Here is a 17,221-nt window from a genome sequence, read left to right as displayed (position 1 = left end):
ATCACTAAAATCATTGTTCTCGGTTTAAATTCAAAAAATTAAAAAAATGTTAATAAATTTCGTCATCAAGAGTTGTGACTTTTTGTTAATGCTTGTAACTAAATCCGTATGTTAATAAAATATGAGTGCTTTAGTATATCATACTATCTATTATATATTATATTATATTTTATAAATTTTCATAATTTAAATAATGTATATAATGTAAAAACTATTATAAATTTTATTCATAAATTGTTATAGTATTTATTATTTAAATAATTAATATAGCGATGGTTGTTTTTAATAATAACTTATATACATATATTCATTTTTATTTATTTAATCCCGGACATATATTTTTTTAAAGTAAGCATTTAAATTTTTTTATTGTTTACAAATAATGCTCAGTTTTCATGAGAACAATATGCAGAATAACCTAAAGGTATTGATAGTTTTTGTTTAAAATTCTGTAACCTACACGTTAAAAATAAATGAATAAGTTATGTTATGTTATTTATTTCGGAATATATATTATAGTTAGTAATTGTAATTATTAAATAATATTTTGTTGTTTAAAAATGCAGTGGCAGTCATTGCTTGAAAGTATCAATCGTAAAGTAATAACACCTAGTCTAACTCGAGAAGTTGATAATAATAGGAATGAAAATAAAATAATATCATTAATTGGGTCTGACTCAACAATAAAGTAAGTGATTGTTTTTTTTTTAAATTTATGATACTGATTTTAGCAGATGTCAAATAATTGGATGGGTGTCTTTAAGACTGATTCCAATGATTCAGATCCTGAATATCCAGATTCTTATTAAACAGATTCCCTATGACACAGATAATATATCACCTAGATCTCGATGACATAAATTGATTCTATAACTTGGTGACCGTAAATCTTAAATCAAAAAGAAAATTTTGAATTCAAGAATTTCTATAGAAGTTCTAGGGATTTTTATAGAATTTTTATAAAAAGCATAGAAAATTAGAACTTGTAATCATCTAAGAAAATTTTAAAAAAATCTATAAACAATCAGATCTTGTCATAGTCTAAGAAAATCTGTGAAAAATCGGGATGTTATCGTCTGTGAAAATCCACAAAAAATTCAAAGAAAATTCCTAAAAAATTAGGACTTGTTACAGTCTGAGAAAATCTACAGAAAATTGGGACTTGTTACCGTCTAAGAAAATTCATAGAAAATTGGGACTTGTCAACGTCCAAGAAAATCCCCAGAAAATCTATAGCAAATTTATAAAAAATCAGAACTCGTCACCGTCTAAGAAAATCTATAGAAAATTGAGACTTGCACTGAGAGAAAAAACTGGTTTTTTGAGCTATGAAAAACATAGTTCAATGAAGCCTCCACTATTACCCTCAGTTCGGATAACTAATACATAGTTGTAAAAAGTACGATGATATCATAGTTGTTTTAACTGCGTTTAAGTTCAATGAACAATAACAATAGCGAACATAACTAAGTCAAAAATGCTATTCTTACAAAAAAATAATCAAGAAAAATCCTTAATTGTATTCGTCGACGACTTAAATGATGCTAAATTAATGAAATTATAATCGTACAATTGCTGAAACATTTGTGATTCTGCTGAAATTTAAGTTCTGAGAAATAATTTTACACGCAAAAAAATGAATTATAAAAATTAGTAATTGATAGCTAAAAATTTCGAATGTGGTCACAACTTAATATCATTTCAAACAGTAATTCCATGGTTTTATTGAATATATTATAATAATCTTAATTTAAATATTGAAATTTAAAGTTTATATGTAAATAAATCATGTTACAAGTAATAGAATTTACTGTTTGGTAGATAAAAAAATGAAATTATAATAATTTAACGTTTCAGCTTCAACATTCGATGTTTGGAACATTTAAGTTTATAGTAAAAAATTAAAAAAACATTCAGTATGATAAATAAAATTTTCAATGTCGAACAATTGATTTTATGTACAACGGTATATAATTATTACTTTCTTCAAATTGTCAAAAAGTATATTTCAAGCGCATCAGTTTTTATAGTTTGAAACAATGAAATTTTACTTGTGTTTGTAAGCTTTTAATGTGTGTGAAATAATTAACCTAAACTATTACTGATGCGCGGCTATATCTATATGGCAAGATAACGTATTTTATTATTTAAAACAATAAATTTTAAAGACCGAAAGTGACTATTTTTTTTTTCATATCAATATATTTTAGAGAATCATTTTTATACTTTTTCGCTTTCAATATTATATTATTTATGAATTACCTTCTTTGATGCGAGTTTATTGTTCAAACAATAAAAATGAATTGAAAATTCTAATAAAATTTATAATTTATTTTTTTGCGTGTAAATAGTTAGTACAACATAATAGATGCTTAGAAAATTTGTAGAAGATCAGGACTTGTCATCATCTAAGAAAATTCATAGAAAATCGGGACTTGTCACCGTCTAAGAAAATCTATAAAAAATCAGGACTTGTTACCGTCCAAGAAAATTATATGTACCTGACAATCAGAATATTTTTCGCGGAACGAAAATAAAGAGAACCAAAACGAAAAGTTAAAAATCTACTGAATCTAAACTTCTGAAATGTTTCGTACGTCAGCTGATAATTGCTGCAGGCCACCCCAGCTACCCCTTAACTCACCTTTAGAGTCAAATTACATAAATTATTTCCATTTTCGTCGCGAGAAAAACGTTCCGATCTCCCGGTACATTAATTTATGCATCAACAATAAGCTAAAGAATTAAGTAGCTAACTCGAAGTTACAAATTAAAAATGTGTAGGCCTCAGAGGGTTAAAATACCATTTTAAAAAGGTGGCATACTATTTCATACACTACTTTAAGGACCGAGTACTTAAATAAGATATTACATTCAGCGGCAAGTCCAACATCAAAAGAATTTTGACTTTCGAGGCTCAAGCTGCTTCTTTAATTTCAACTCGGAAACCATCTGGATAAATATACTTCAATTTTCTGAAAGTGCGCTTAATTAATTTGCTGTAGTACCTCTGGGGAATCTATTAAGTTATTTTAATAAATAATTAATATTTATGGAAGAAAAACAGATTGCAAAATTTGAGCCACTAGTTGTCGTGTGTTATTCTCCAATCCACCGATATTCTAAACGAATTAAATGAATCCACTTATGGATATTATGATATTTGACGTTTTAAAAGTTTTTAAATTGATTGGAGACAATAAAATTTATAAGATCAGTCGTTTTATTAAAAAAATAAAAAATGTTATTTCGAGAATTATTAGAAGAGAAGTTTTATTAATTTAATATTTTATTGACTAACTTTCCAACGTAAACTGGAAACGTAATAAAAAAAATTTATTTAGCATCCGATTTATTTGACGTTCAGTGGAACTTTTAATTATAAGTTATTTTCGTAAAAAAATAAATATTAAAAAAAAATTTCATACATTTTTTTTTTATTATCCTTACAAAGTACAGAATAAATATTTATTTTAATCTAAATAATTAACTTGAAATTTTCTTATTATAGTGAACTAATAATATCATGGCTTGAGAAACAAAATAAAATGAAAATAACAAAATGTACTGATCAAGCTAAACGTTTGAAGGATAAAGGTAATTTATTTTTCAAAGAAAAAAATTACATAGCGAGTATTGAATCTTATACAGAGAGTGCTAAATATGCAGACTTTAATAATGGCGATTATTCAATTGCTCTCGCTAATCGATCAGCTGCATTTTTTTTCATGAGTAAGTACGAAGTAAGTAAAAAATTTATTTATAATAAATATTTAAAGATAAATAAAAAAAAAGGTGTGCGAATAGTTGGAACTTGAAATTATTTGTATCGAATCGAAACGAATCATTTGAATTATTCGTAAATTTTCGAATAGTTCGTAAGTTTACGAACTATTAGTAAGTGTTTGAATGATTCGAAACTCTGAATTATTTAAAAATTTTTTTTAAACGACTTAAAAGTGTAATATTTTTTTGAATAATTCAAATTTTTGTCAGAAGTAATAGAACTCATACAAAAATTTACGAGATAATTACTTTTGATTACTTTAAAAACTGAAATTTCTATCCCAAGTAGCACAGAATCAACTTTAAATTTAAACGACATGCAAATGTTGGTTCCGAAGACAGAAACGAGTTGTGTTGTTTTTCCTGTCTCATGTCAATTGAAAAGTCGTTTAGATGACTTATTTTAATACTATTTGTAATTTACTTTTTGTCGTCACTCGTGCTAAGTCTTTTAAGTAGGTATTTTTTCGGTGACATAAATTTCCGATCGTTTTGTCAACATATTGATGCCTTATCGATACATCAAAAAACAGCCTGAAAACTGATGTCTTATAAATGTCACAAAGGCAAGTATGCTACCTGGGATCGAATAAAAAATGGATATTTTAAAACTAATAAGAATTTTCTCGATTCGAATCGAGTAATTTGAAGCTACAAATAATTTGAGAATTTCGGAGAATTCGAAGTTTTGGATAATATGAAAATTGACGAATCGTTTGAAAGGTTACAAAGAATTCGAAAAGTTTTGGGTAATTCAAAACTGTCTTTTGAATAAGTGTGAATGTAGCTGACAATTGTCACTTTTTTAAATTTTGAAATAAGTGAATTAAATGAAAATCGAATAAAATTTAAAAAATGCGCATTTATAGAATTTGAAAATGTGTAGGTGCATTTTTTTTATTTTTATATTTTAAATTGTTTAATTAGTTTATTTGTAATTTGAAACTTTTCTCATGTCTGCTACATTCACACTAACTCTTTTGAACGTTTTCGACCCTTGAATATTAATAATAAAGCTTCTCGATTTTTTCATCATCAATTTGCATTACAATCAATGAAAATATAACCCGAGAAATAGAAATAATAAATTATTTACATACTTTTTTATTTTTCAATTCAATTTTTAGGTTTTTTCGCTTATTCAAAATTTCCCAAATTTTATTGTTTAAGACTGTCGTGTATATTTTTGGTTATGCAAAAGTTATATATTTTAGTGAAATGACAATAATTGAGTTATAAAAAAATACAAAAACTAATTTAAAGTATTAGTTACATATTATCAGTTAATATTCAAAATTCTTGAGCGCCGTTTAAATATTTAAATTTTGGGCTTAAATTTTCAGCATAGTCATGATTTTATAAATATAAACTATTGCTGCTACGAGAAAGAAAAAATTTAGAAGTAAAAAAACCAAATTTCAATCATTTTTGATTTTTTTAAAATTCGTGAGCAACCTCTTGAAAATTTTTTATTGAACTGATTTTTGGAGAGGCTTCTTAGAACATCATAAACCAACAAATTTTCATAAGAGACTCGAAAGAAAAAATAGTCGGTTTTTTTGGGCCACCCTAATCTATATATTAATCGATTCAAATTGTTTTGAATTATTCCAAATCATTTTTCTTAATCAGGGAATTACAAATAATTCAAAGGGTTTCAAACTATTCTATTTTATCGAATTATTTGCAAATTAGAAGTACAATATACCCTATACAATAATTATTATTATCGTTATTAATTAAAAAAAAAAAAATAACATCTGTTGTAGCAATGTTTGGAAGATATTGCGGTAGTGATTGAATCGAATTATCCAAAAAAGTTAAAATATAAATTGCACTTAAGAGCCACTCAATGTTATATTAAATTACATAAGTTCCATCAAGCCACTAAAGAACTTTCTGAAGCTGAAAAATTGATTATAAATAACGAAGACATTTCAAAGAGCTCTAGAGGTAAAACAAAAAATAATTAAAAATAAAAAAACACTATAACTTTTTTTATTATTTTATAAAAAAATATTAAAACTTACAATTTCCATTTAACTTTAAAAATTATCTCTTGCCTTAAGTATTTTTTAAATTTTTCACAGAAAATTTAATGACGCAAATTGATAATTTATCGTCTCAAATTACTGAGGAGTTGAAAAATAATTCTGAGGATATTTTAAATGAAGAAAAAATAATAAATAATAATAATATTAATTATAATAATAGTAAATATTTAATTAATCCAAATGAATTACTTGTACCGAATATTAATTTTCCATCCGCTTCGTTTAAATTAACTCGTAAGCATTCGCCGACAAGAGGAAGACATATCGTAGCTAATGAAGATATAAAAAAAGGAGACGTTCTTTTTGTAGAAAAGCCGTTTGCTTTTGTTCCATTGGATAATGCAACCTCTGATATTCTATGTACCCATTGCTGTGGTTTAATAATTGACTCAGCCATTCCGTGAGTATATATTTAGCCGAATTTAAATAATTCAATATTTAATAAAGCGACAAGTGACATTTTGATATATCAACTTGATAATTTAAGTTATTAGCGTAATTACATGAATTATCAAAGTCCTAGTGACAAAAATATGAAAATGTCAATTGAAATATTTCAAAATAAAATTTACTGGTATAATAAAGTAAACTGATATCTATTTTAGGTGCAGAAGCTGTTCGAGTGTTTTGTACTGCTGCCGTGAATGCTGGATGAAATCGTGGTCGTATCATCAGTGGGAATGCTCTGGATATCAATTTGAAATATGGAAACAAATTGGAATAGCTCATTTAGCATTAAAATCATTATTAATATCCGTTGAAACGGATGATATTACTAGATTTAACGACGTAGAAGAGCTGGTTACTAATATTGATAAATTAAACCCAGAGGATTTAATATTGTACAGTGTTGTACGTTGATGTTTGTTGGCTTTCAATCATTCAAATCAAAATTTATTTTTTTATTTGTTATTTAATATTTCATTTAAATTTGAGTACTAAAAAAAATCAATGGGAAAATTTGCGATATGGATGCCGTGTACTAAAAAAATCTGAAAAACGGTTGACTCTGTGGGCCAACCCCACAACTTCCCGCTGTTTTTAAATTCAAAAAACCACTGGACCAAAAAAATATATACTTCGGTAAAAAAAAGTAATTTTTATCCGACATCGACTGATTCGCACATATTTCGCTACAGCTTAAAAGACTTTTTGAAACTTAGATTTAATCAAACTTAGAAACCAATCGAGCAGGTTGTTTATGAGCTATGCAACAAAAACTTGAAAAAAAAATTTTTTGAGTTTGTATTTTTCGTATAATTTGTAAACTATCGATCGATCGACTCTAAAATTTAAGTCTTGATGAGCCTTTTCGAATGCCGCCAAAATTCAAATCGGTTGATTTGTCCCAAAGATACCGTACGACAAAAATTAGTTTACACACATCTATATTAGGGTGCTTCGTTTCCGGCGAAAGTATTTTTTTTGTTGCTCATCAACCAAAATATTGTTTTTTATGCTAAACCAAAATTTCCTGCCAAGTTTGAGCTCTTAATTTCAATCCTAAGTACTTTCCATTTTATTTCCAAGATTTTCCATTTAAAATACACGTAAATAAAATTACTTTTTTTTTTAACTTTCTAATACTCAGCTGCGTTTCATGATATCAACGCGGTTTTGGTCGCAAATTGTAGGGCATTTGGTGTTCTTCAAAAGTGCCCATAGTATCTTAGCTGTAATTCCAGCTGATTCACTGATGTCCGCTGAAGAAGTCATTTTTCGTATCAAATTGACCTTTACTGGCTTGCAGAACGTAAACCAATGAATGCACACCAAAAATGTAAATAAGAATTTCATAGGAAATTTTATTTCCTTCAAAAAAAGCCCTATAGGTCAAGTTGATAAAGTCCATAGTTTCCGAGTTATAGGAATTTTAATAATTTAAAAAATAGAATATTAAAAAAAAAATGACAATTGCTATTTTATTTTTTAAATTACTAAAACTCCTATAACTTATAAACTATGGACTTTAGCGACTTGACTCATATGACTTTTTTGAAGGGAATAAAATTTTTTATAAAATTCTTATTTACATTTTTGGTGTGCATTCATTGGTTTACGTTCTGCAAGTCAATAAAGGTCAATTTGATACGAAAAATGACTTCCTGAGCGGACATCAGTGAAACAGCTGGAATTACAGCTAAGATACAATGGGCACTTTTGAAGAACACCAAAGGCCCTACAATTTGTAATCAAAACCGCGTTGATATCATAAAACGCAGCTGAGTACTAGAAAGTTAAAAAAAAAGTAATTTTATTTACGTGTATTTTAAATGGGAAATCTTTGAAATCAAATGGAAAGTACTTAGGATTGGAATTAAGAGCTCAAACTTGGCAAGAATTTTTGTTTTAGCATAAAAAACAATATTTTGCTTGATGAGCAACAAAAAAAATACTTTCGCCGGAAACGAAGCACCCTAATATATATACACACGCGCGCGCGTGGACTTTCATCCAAAAATAGTCAGAATATCTTTTTAATACCTCTGAACGTCAAGATCTGATGGAAACTCAATTTTCTAAAATCAGATCGAAATCAATAACTTTTTTTGCAAATTTTCAATATTTATGACGCGAAATTCAAAAATTTCGTTAATCGATCTACCATAGGTGGTCTAAAAAAAAATCGAAGAATTTTTTTTTTTTTCAATCGTATCAAAATTTTTAAGTTTAAAATTAAAAAAAAAAAATCTTTTTAAAATCAGCTGAATTGAACGATTGTTAAGGGAAATAAATTGATCTCAAAATTTTATCTCTGAATATGAATTTTCAAAATTAAGATTTGTAGATAAAAATATATCAATTAGCTAAAAAAAAATATTTAAGGAAAATTTTCTATTATTTTTTTTTAGTTCTCAAAATGAATTAAAACATAAATAAAAAATGAATTAAAATAATTTTACTCAGACAGCTTTGATGTTAACTCTCTACCTAAAGAAATACACAAATTTCTTCGATGCCATTGACATGAAAAAATGTTTGATTGATAAATTTAAGACTGAAAATCTCAGTTTTCCTCTTGACAATTCAAGTGAAGAAAGTCAGAAATTATTTATTAGTTGTATAATTTTGCGGCATATGCTACAGTTGATTGCCAACGGTCACGCGATCACGCGACTTAATTTAACAACCGCTGAAGGAGCTGATGTATTCGAAGAACAGCAGCAAAGAATTGCAGTTGGAATTTATCCGTCAGCTAGTATGATGAATCATTCTTGTGATCCTACTATAATTACAACGTAAGTACTTACCTTCATTTAAGATTTTAATAACAGTAATTATGATATTAACATTGTAAGAATAAATATAATACTACTTTTTTATTTTCTTTTTAATATTTCAGCTTTTCAAATGATTATCTCATTGTTAAAGCAATCAAGGACGTTCTTACCGGCGAAGAAGTATTTAATTGTTACGGTATATTATTAAATATAATTATAATTTATTGTAATAAAATTTAATAGGTCAAAAAATGTGGAAGATATCATATGCCTGCAATATTTTTTTGTACATTATAAATGCTTACAGCCCAATTTCTTACTGCTCAGTAGCCTACTAAAATTTATTCTCTACGGTTCTATTGCTTACATAAATATAAAATATATAATTTAATTGCATACAAAAATTATTGCACTGTTCTATTGCCTATTAAAAAATATTTTATGATGTTCAATTGATTACTTTTTAACTGTGTACCCAAATCAAAGAAATATCTAATTAATGTAGACAAGCTTCTGATTTATTTGCTGAGAAAATCTTGTACTTGTTGCGGAGAAATGATCAACGTTCACGACCGATCACTTGAGAAAATAAAACACAGCTGATCTGTAAAATATCAGATCTACTGTAGTCTTCACAATAGCAACTGGAAAATTCCGAGTTTTCTATTAGAAATTAGTGGCCTGGTCGGGTCATTTTCTACATCGACTATGAGATTCAGCCCAGTATTTTATGATGGACCGGGTGAGTTATACTATTGTGAAGATTACTGTGGTTCTGATATTTTACAGATCAGCTGTGTTGTATTTCTCAAGTGATCGGTCGTGAACGTTGATTATTTCTCTTCAACAAGTACCTGATTTTCTCAGCAAATAAACCAGAAGCTTGTCTACATTAATCAGGTATTTTTTTTATTTAGGCGCACAGTTAAATAGTAATCCATTGAACATCATGAAATATTTTTCCGTAGGCAATAGAACAGTGTAATAATTTTTGTACGTAATTAAATTATATATTTTATATTTAAGTAGGCAATAGAACTGTAGAAAATAAATTTTAGCAGGCAACTAAACAGTAAGAAATTGGGCAGTAAGCATTTTTAACGTACGAAAAAATATTGTAGGCATTTGATACATTCAGCAAAAACAATGCAGGCTACTGATGCCTTCCCTTAAATAAATATTGTTAATTTTATTTTAATAGGTCCTCATTTTCGACGAATGCCTTTTGATGAACGTCAAAAATCTTTGAAAGACCAGTATCGTTTTGATTGTAAATGTAAGCCTTGTACTGATCCTACTCTTAAACAATTTTTGGTAAGTTATGGTTATTTATTTCTCTAAGATTATCTAACATTACTTATATCTAAAAATTATAATCAAAATGACTTGGGATATAAATTATACGCCCTCTTGGTATTTTAAAGCCAAGCTTAGATTTCTTTAATTTGTATGAAATTAATATTAAGAGTGCGTATTTTTAAATAATTAATTACCTTTAGTCAAATAAATTTTCTCATTGTTTTAAATTTTAATTATCAAAACCACAAAAAAAGAGAGTGGAGTACAATAGCCGATGACAACGAATATCTAAAAATATTTATTAATAAAACTAATTTTTGTTTTTCAAGTATTCGGTATTTAAGGGGAGGAAGGGGGGGGGGGTTATGGTGGCTAAAAAATAAGTGATTATTTTTGGAAATTAAATTTCATTTTTTTAAATTTTTCAATCAAAATTATATATGTATAAGTGCTTGTTGCTAAGTACGTTAATAAATTGTTTAAAAATACATTAACCGATTTAATGTTCTATATTAGTAAGAGAATATGGGTAATTTTTGACAAATATCTCGATAATAAAATCCCATTAACTGATTACATTTGACATTATGAAAGAGGTCGAGTTTAAGTTTAATTATAGAAACTATTTTTATCTAACTGCAATTCAATATGTCAAGTTTTTTTATTGGTTGTAAATATATATAAGGGTGAATGTACCAGACATCAGACAAATTATTAATAAATAGACTAAAAATTAATAAAATTAAGTATTAAAAAATTCATTTAGAATATTTTGGAATTAAGTGCATTTTTTATGAATATTGTTTTTTAATTATTTACTCTATTTATAATTTTAAATTTGTCTGATTTCTTGCAATTACTAGTTCATACAATTAATTAATGTCAATATAATTTCATATATAATTTATTTATTTACTTTAGAAAAATAATAATTACTTTAAAAAAAAAGGAAAAAAAATTAAACTTTAAATCTGCTATTTTACTCCACAGTTTGAAGGGGTAATCGTTTTACCTAGAGAACTCGTCTTACCCCTCTCCTCAATAAACTCATTTTTCAATGTGTGATATCGTTCATTGACATTTCGCTTTTTATTTATTTTTTTTTGTATACGCCCTTTTGTCATTAATCTCGTTTTTACTAAAGCCAAAGGGGTCGCATATATTCAGATCCGCCTTTTTGATTTTAAAAATTGAATTTTTAAATTTTATAGATCTATGCATAACTAAAAATTTTAAAACAAGTGGGAAAATATAAATTTCTATACACTCCTTTGCCATTTACACTAGAGGAGTGCAAAAAATTTTCAAATCGAATATGGCATTTTGATTCAATTAATTCGAATTATTCGAACTATTCAAATTAATTGCCAACCCAAATGGCACAGTGACAACATTAAGATGTCATAAGCATGTCTTCGGAAAAGACAAGGCAAATTTTTTTTGTCTCATCCAAGTTTTTTTTTATACAAATAAAACGTACAGATGTTGGTCTTAGGATTCATAAAAAATTTGCGTTCTTTTTTCCGTTTAAAAAAAAAAAAAACATTTCAGCTCAAAACTACTTTAGACGACTTATTAGTTATTAGTAATTTACTTTTTGCCATCACTTGTCAAGTTTTTTAAGTAGAAATTTTTTCAGTGACATAAATTTCTAATTTTTTTTGTCAACTTTTTGATGCCTTTCAATAGGTTAAAAAACAATCTCCAAATTGCGATCTTATAGATGTCACAAAGTCAAGTGTGCTACTTGAATTATTTGCAAGTTTTCCAAGTAACACACTTGCCTTTGTGACATCTATAAGATATCAGTTTTTAGGCTGTTTTTTACCCATCGATAAGACACCAAAATATTGACAAAATAATCAGAAATTTATGTCACCGAAAAAAGATTTATTTAAAAGACTTGACACACAAGTGACCACAAAAAGTAAATTGCAAATAGTGGTAAAATAAGTCATCTAAACGACTTTTTAATTGACATAAGACAGGAAAAACAACATGAATTTTTTCTGTCTCCGGAACCAACATTTGCATGTCTTATTTATACCCAAAAAGGTGACTTTGAGACAAAAAAAAATTTGTCTTATTCTTTTAAAAGACATCTTTTGAAAGGTGTCTTTGCCCAAGTAGCACAGAGTTAACTTTAAAATGTCTTTTAAAAGGATAAGACAAATTTTTTTTTGGTTCAAATCCACCTTTATTGGTATAAATAAGACATGCAAATGTTGATTCCAGAGACAAAGACTAGTTCTGTTGTTTTTCCTGTCTTATGTCAATTAAAACGTCATTTAGATGACTTATTTTACCACTAATAGTAATTTATTTTTTGTCGTTACTTGTGTTGTCTTTTAAGTAGATATTTTTTCGGTGACATAAATTTCTGATCGTTTTATCAATATATTGGTGCCTTATCAATATATTTAAAAAAGTAGCCTAAAACTGATATCTTATAGATGTCACAAATCCAAGTGTATTACTTTATCGCATTATTTAATTTGAATTCGAATAATTGGTTTGAATTTTGAGTAAAAAATTTTTATATGACTTGTGATAAATTAAGAAAATTTTTATTATAATAATTTTTGAATAATTTTAAAATTTATGAATAATTTGAATATTTTGAATAATTCGATAATGAATAATTAATAAGAATATTTGAAATAATGAATGAATAAAAACTTGAAATAATAATCACTATATTTAAATTTAAATTAATAAATAGTATATATAATATATATTAATTGAATTATGTATAGGATCGATTTGATGCTGTTCAATGTCCAAAATGTAGTGGACCATTGGAAAAATCTACAACCCATTTATCTCGTTGTTTAGACTGCAATGTGTCTAGTAAAATAGACATCAAAGTACAGACAGAATTAAAAACAGCAAATGATCTGTTTGCATCAGCCCAGGATTATTTACAGATAGGAAAAAATAAAGATGCAATTGATTATTTAAAACATTGTTTAAATATTCGACAAAAATGGTTATATAAATATCATGATGACATAGCAATAACACTTGATACTTTAGCAAAAGTTAATATAATGATGGGTAATTGGTTAGACTCGATGCCATATCTTGAAAAAAGTCTCACTGTTATTGAAATAAAATTTGGAAATGAAAGTATTGAAGTCGCTAATGAAATTAACAAGATCACAGATGTCAGTTTACAATATTTGCAACATAATAATGACAAGTTTAAATCTTCAATTTACAAGTAATTATTTTTTTATTTATAATAATAATATTAATAATAATAATTAATAATTCAATTTTGATACTATTACTATTATAAAATTATAAAAATTTTAATTCATTAATTTTTCATTTCTTTATTTATTTATTTTCTTTTTTTTTTCAGGGATACTTTAAAAAATAGTCAGGATCTCATTGATCGGGGAGAAAAAATAATGAATATAATTGCTGGTCCTTGGAATGAAGTCTATCAGGAATTGATTAACAAAAAAAATGAGTTATTAAGGTTACAATGTCATGAATAATGTTAAATATTTTTCATATTCTTTGCATTTTAAATTTGAATTTCTATGCCTGTATGTCAGTCGAAACGCGCCAATTTCAAACCCATGCGATTTAGGGGTAGAAACTGATCCCTTTCTTTTCTAGTGAAAAAAACTCGTTATTTCCTGCCCAGTACATTAGGGTGTGTTCAGAAATTTACTCTGGAAGATAAAGATACTTCTACACTACCGCTGAAAAGTATTTGGCCACCTGCATTTTTTATTATATTACAAACGCAGCTATTAAAACGGTTTTATTAGGTTTAACTGTTTGTATCTAACCGCAAAATACGTATGATTATTTCTTCTAATTATTTGCTAATAAATAGTTAAAATTACTATGAAGTTTTATTTATTGAAATTTTTACAAGATACCTTTTTCTGAGTGGCCAAATACTTTTGGGCGGTAGTGTACGTTCACTAATATTATATGGTTGAAAAAAATGAACTAAGGTAGAAGCCGCAATACCCATTCACTTTTAATTGGAGTGAGATTAAATCACTCAATATAAATTAATAAACAAAATGAAAAACCATATTTTTTTTATAGTTATTTTTTCAAGTTTCGAATATTAGAATAAAATTTTAGTTTGAAGAATAATCTTGATAATTAATTATTATTAATTTTTTAAATAAGGTCCTTGAGTGTACCCATAGTCGCTTACTAAAAGTTGTCATGTCCCATTACTCGATCAACACATGGCCCTACAGTCGCTCAAAGACAATATCAATTAAACTATCATAAGTTTATTGATTTGGACAAATAATTTATAAATTATACTACTTTATTCTTTAATAATATAAAATTTCATGAATTTTAAAAATATATTTAATAAGATATAGTTATAACAATTCTTAAAAAATTTGACGTAATCTAAATTTAATCTAACGAATGAACGTTAAAGTAAAAAATGCTCGGCTATGCGCGATTTTGAAAACAGTCATTTAATTTAAATTTATAATCTATTATAAAATAATTTGATACATTATATTTTAATATATTTAGATACACAAATAATTATTTATCAATAATAATATTTTTAATTGTAATTAATTTTTATTAAAATTATAAAAAAACGCCTTAAACATTTAAAGTGAGCGACTAATAATACTGAGCGGGTACAGGGGCTTTTATCTTACATAAATTAAGAACTGAAAAGTAATATAATGGTAGTAAATAATTATAGAATAAATATTAATTAGTATATTATACATCCAGGATGGAAAGTAGGACATTTCAACCCACGTGAATTGCCTATGGCACATGTCGATTGAAACGCCCCGTCTTCCTTCGTGGTGTGTATACAATTTTTCACCAAATCTGCACCGTAAACTTTAAATTTCTGCATCTGTTTACAAGAAGAATAGCGTGTGCGCTAATTTTTATATTATAATTTTTTTCTCATAAAAGAAAAGAATAATTTTCTTCTCTTTAGACAGGGCAGGATTTTTAATTGTTGGTGCAGGCGTGAAAAATTGATTGTGTATGCAGGAAAATGATTAAATGACAAAGTATTTCAAAATTAATATTTGAACTTTCAAAATATTAAAGTCACATAAATATTAAAAATTCATGATACGTATTATAAAATTTATTGTTTGGAATGTTAAAATTTCCTATATTGACACTCAAGTTTCGGGTAATAATGCATTCATAAACTCAGCGGTAAATAAAACAGATCAGGAATTTTTTCGTTCTTCTAGTATTAATTAAACCACGTGATTCCATTAATTAATCACCTGGTTTTATATTTATCAATCCCCAGTGTTTTTCTGAACACCCCCTTAGTTTCTGATTTGATTTCACCCCCATTAAAATCGCATTCCTTTATTTAGAACCTCCAAATATTTATGACATCCAAACTAGAAAGTTCTTAGTTTGGAAAATTCAAAAAATTATTTGAGTTTTCATAAAAAAAAAAAACATTAATAAATTTTCTTATTAAATTATTGAAATTTTCATGTTTAAAATACAAAAACTTTGCCGCATTTTCCGTTAGAAATTGGTCTGTTTTGACTCCAGAGATTAAAACTCCGGGTACCAATGCAGATAATATGAAAAATATCACACGTGGCACAAGATAGATGACGATTTCAGACTTGCGGTCAGCCCTCAGACGTAGATAGTAAATTTCACCCTCGTCTGAAATCCTTCTGTTTGATCCCTTGCCACGCAATAATCTATTTAAATATAAGTATTTTTCTTAATCATTCCAAATAAAATAAATTGTATTTTTTTCATTTTTTATGGTAATTTACATGTCAAAGAAAATTAATTTAAAAAAGTTGATTTATTTATATAGTATTAATCGTATATCGTAAGTATGGTGTTATATCAAATCACAAGGCAAAATCCAATATTCACATAGCTGGTGCGATGACACAGCGCACCATCAAAGAGTTCCAATTAATTTTATTTATTTATTTTAAATCAACGATATCAACGATCGCATATTTTCTCTTTATTCTAGTCTTCTAAATAATAAAATTATTAAATTGATAAAAGAAACAAAAACGGAACAAGTTGTTATTTGAATATATAATTTATGTATAATATATATATAAAAAAAAAATGTTATATATTAATGACAAAATAAAATATTTAAAGAACAAATGTTTACAAAATGTAAATGTGTAATCTCTAAAAGATATGAAAATGTTTAGGAATGTATAATTTCATTTTATTGAACAAATAATCAGATTCTATTATTATTATTATTTTTTTTTTATTATTAATCTGATTATTTGTTCGCTTTATAAAATTTTCATACATTCATTTTTTATTTTTTTTACGGTACCTTTTATATTAAATTATTTTATACTTTTTTTTTTATTTTTTGTCTTGTTGTTTTTTGTTATTTTTTTTTATACAAATGTACAAGATTCTTAATAATTAATAATAATAATTAGATTACAGAGGCGAAAATTTTGGCTAATATATACCCGTATAAAAAAAATAAGTTTCAAAAAAATTTCAAAAAAATTCGAAATGTGAAATTTCTAAACTTGATACAGATTAGAATTTTGAGTAGAACTTTTTTTGTAATTTCGATGGTAAAAAAATAAGTGTGTCGGATTTTATAGAAACAAATTTTAAGTCAAAAAAGAAATTTTTTAAAACGTATTTTTACTAAATTTTACCCTCGTTCCGAAAAAGTTTCTATTAAAAACCAATGACTTCATAAGAATAAAAAATCATTTATGAAAACTTTCAAATTAGAGTTTTTTAAACTTTTTTGAAAAGGGGAAAATTTTTTCAAAATCGTTGATTTTTTACCCAAAATTTGCTCATATAAAATTCTAGTAAACTTTTTTTTTTTTTTTACTATCAAAATTA

General features: G+C 26.3%; 1 protein-coding gene across 1 annotated transcript; it reads left to right on the top strand.

The window, feature by feature from the left end:
• Positions 1–433: 433 nt before the first annotated feature.
• LOC103569597 (SET and MYND domain-containing protein 4) lies at positions 434–17,169 on the top strand. Its single transcript, XM_053740135.1, has 10 exons — positions 434–688; positions 3,512–3,743; positions 5,556–5,739; positions 5,877–6,240; positions 6,446–6,692; positions 8,748–9,079; positions 9,184–9,257; positions 10,263–10,375; positions 13,117–13,583; positions 13,728–17,169. Exons 1-10 carry the CDS (start codon positions 561–563, stop codon positions 13,864–13,866), a joined length of 2,280 nt encoding a protein of 759 aa, XP_053596110.1. The 5' UTR covers positions 434–560; the 3' UTR covers positions 13,867–17,169.
• The last annotated feature ends 52 nt before the right edge of the window (positions 17,170–17,221 follow it).

The sequence above is a fragment of the Microplitis demolitor genome, chromosome 1 (assembly GCF_026212275.2).
Source record: "Microplitis demolitor isolate Queensland-Clemson2020A chromosome 1, iyMicDemo2.1a, whole genome shotgun sequence".
NCBI classification, from domain to species: domain Eukaryota; kingdom Metazoa; phylum Arthropoda; class Insecta; order Hymenoptera; family Braconidae; genus Microplitis; species Microplitis demolitor.
This window is presented reverse-complemented; position numbering and strand designations above follow the sequence as displayed.